This window comes from Pediculus humanus, genomic scaffold (assembly GCF_000006295.1).
Source record: "Pediculus humanus corporis 1103172108049 genomic scaffold, whole genome shotgun sequence".
NCBI classification, from domain to species: Eukaryota; Metazoa; Arthropoda; class Insecta; order Psocodea; family Pediculidae; genus Pediculus; species Pediculus humanus.
Window position 1 is genome coordinate 1 of NW_002987621.1, and position 1523 is coordinate 1523.

The following is a 1523-nucleotide window of genomic DNA, read 5'->3' on the forward strand; positions in this document are numbered from 1 at the left end:
GAGTTCGACAGTGGAATTGAATTAAAGATATCAAGTCATGGCATTCCATTTAATTTTGGATTACTTCAAGATGTTAGTAATACCTCAGTAGGAATTTGTGATTCTTCTGCATTGAAAAAAAAGCTGTGGCCATTTGGGGTCAGAGCATTCATTTGGGATGCTTTCCTAAAGGCATGGAAGCATTGCATTCATTTGCATCTGCTTGGTACCATCACAGTAAAGAAAAAGGAAAATATCAAATTGTATTTAGGTATTTTAAAACTCAAATGTCTTTATGAAAAAATTTAATAATAATAATAATAATGGCCAAAGTAAATTAATATTAATATTTTTAAAGGAGAGATAAATACATAGAAACAAACGAACACGGTTTAGTTATAATAGGAGTCTCAGAATTGGATGCTGGACGTTACGATTTTTGGTTAAATGGCGCTCTATTATGCTCCTATAACATCACAGAAAAAATCTTTAAATGATTATCAAAAAATATATTCCGATTGGTGTCACGAATTCGAAAAATACAACAAATTGTCCATGAAATCCTGGGAAAGAAAACATGAGGTATTTATTATACAGTAATAAGGCGGAAAAATAACTTTTACACATTCAATTTTTTTTTTATTATTTTTAAAAGTACGAAAGTCAATTTAAATTGAAATTATTATTATTATTATTTTGTTTTTAAGCAATGTGTCTCTCTCGAATGAACGACAGTCATCAGAATTCACTGTCGAACGAAATTCAGACTTTGAAAACTCCATTTATTGGATAGCTAAAATTAGAACTTTGGATTTTGAAGAACCGATGCTTTTTGTCCAGTGTGGTCTTTTTAAATTTAACACTCTATGAAAATAGTAAACGTTCAGTAAAACGGTAAAAGTTGGATCTCAAAGCATTATTCAAAAACTTGTGATATATATATTAAATTAGAGGAAATTTCCATTCAAAATCAAAGTGAATAATTTGACAATCTACCTTAAAAAATAGGACAATTTACTAAATAATCAAGTATCTCGTTTTTTATGTGATCTCTCATAACGAATGTTAGACTCAAGTATTAAGAAGAAATATAATTCTGACGCCTTTTAATTAAACTATGTTTTTACTGCACAAACAAGTAGAATTTTTAATTATGTGAGTATGAATTCTGATGTTAATCAAATTTAATAAATAAAATTTTTTTTATGAGACTGAAAGGGGAAAAAAAAAAAACGAGTTTTTTTATATTGTTGTATGAATCTTGTAAACAACATCCCAATTAATTTATAAGTATTTTTTAAAATATAAATTTATTAATGATTTATTTTAATTTTAATTAAAAAAAAAAAAAAAATTCAAAAAATTCTAGACGCTCCACAACAAAACGCGGTTTCCAGCACGGTTTTTTTAAAAATATTTTTTACTTTGGTAATTTTATATTTTATTTCTGTCCATTTTGATGTTGTTAATATAAATCCGACTTTTTTCCGATTTACTGCTATCCCGACACGCACTCACCTCAGTTCATTCATTCTACTGATACA

The 1523-nt window shown here is 27.3% G+C and overlaps 2 protein-coding genes across 2 annotated transcripts; both read left to right on the plus strand.

Annotated features, from left to right (window-relative positions):
* Positions 1–173: 173 nt before the first annotated feature.
* Phum_PHUM406270 (uncharacterized protein) lies at positions 174–476 on the plus strand (the record flags this gene model as incomplete). Its single annotated transcript, XM_002428822.1, has 2 exons — positions 174–250; positions 338–476. 2 exons carry the CDS (start codon positions 174–176, stop codon positions 474–476), a joined length of 216 nt encoding a protein of 71 aa, XP_002428867.1.
* Positions 477–556: 80 nt separating this feature from the next.
* On the plus strand, positions 557–849 carry Phum_PHUM406280 (uncharacterized protein; the record flags this gene model as incomplete). Its single annotated transcript, XM_002428823.1, has 2 exons — positions 557–561; positions 687–849. 2 exons carry the CDS (start codon positions 557–559, stop codon positions 847–849), a joined length of 168 nt encoding a protein of 55 aa, XP_002428868.1.
* Between the last annotated feature and the right edge of the window lie 674 nt (positions 850–1523).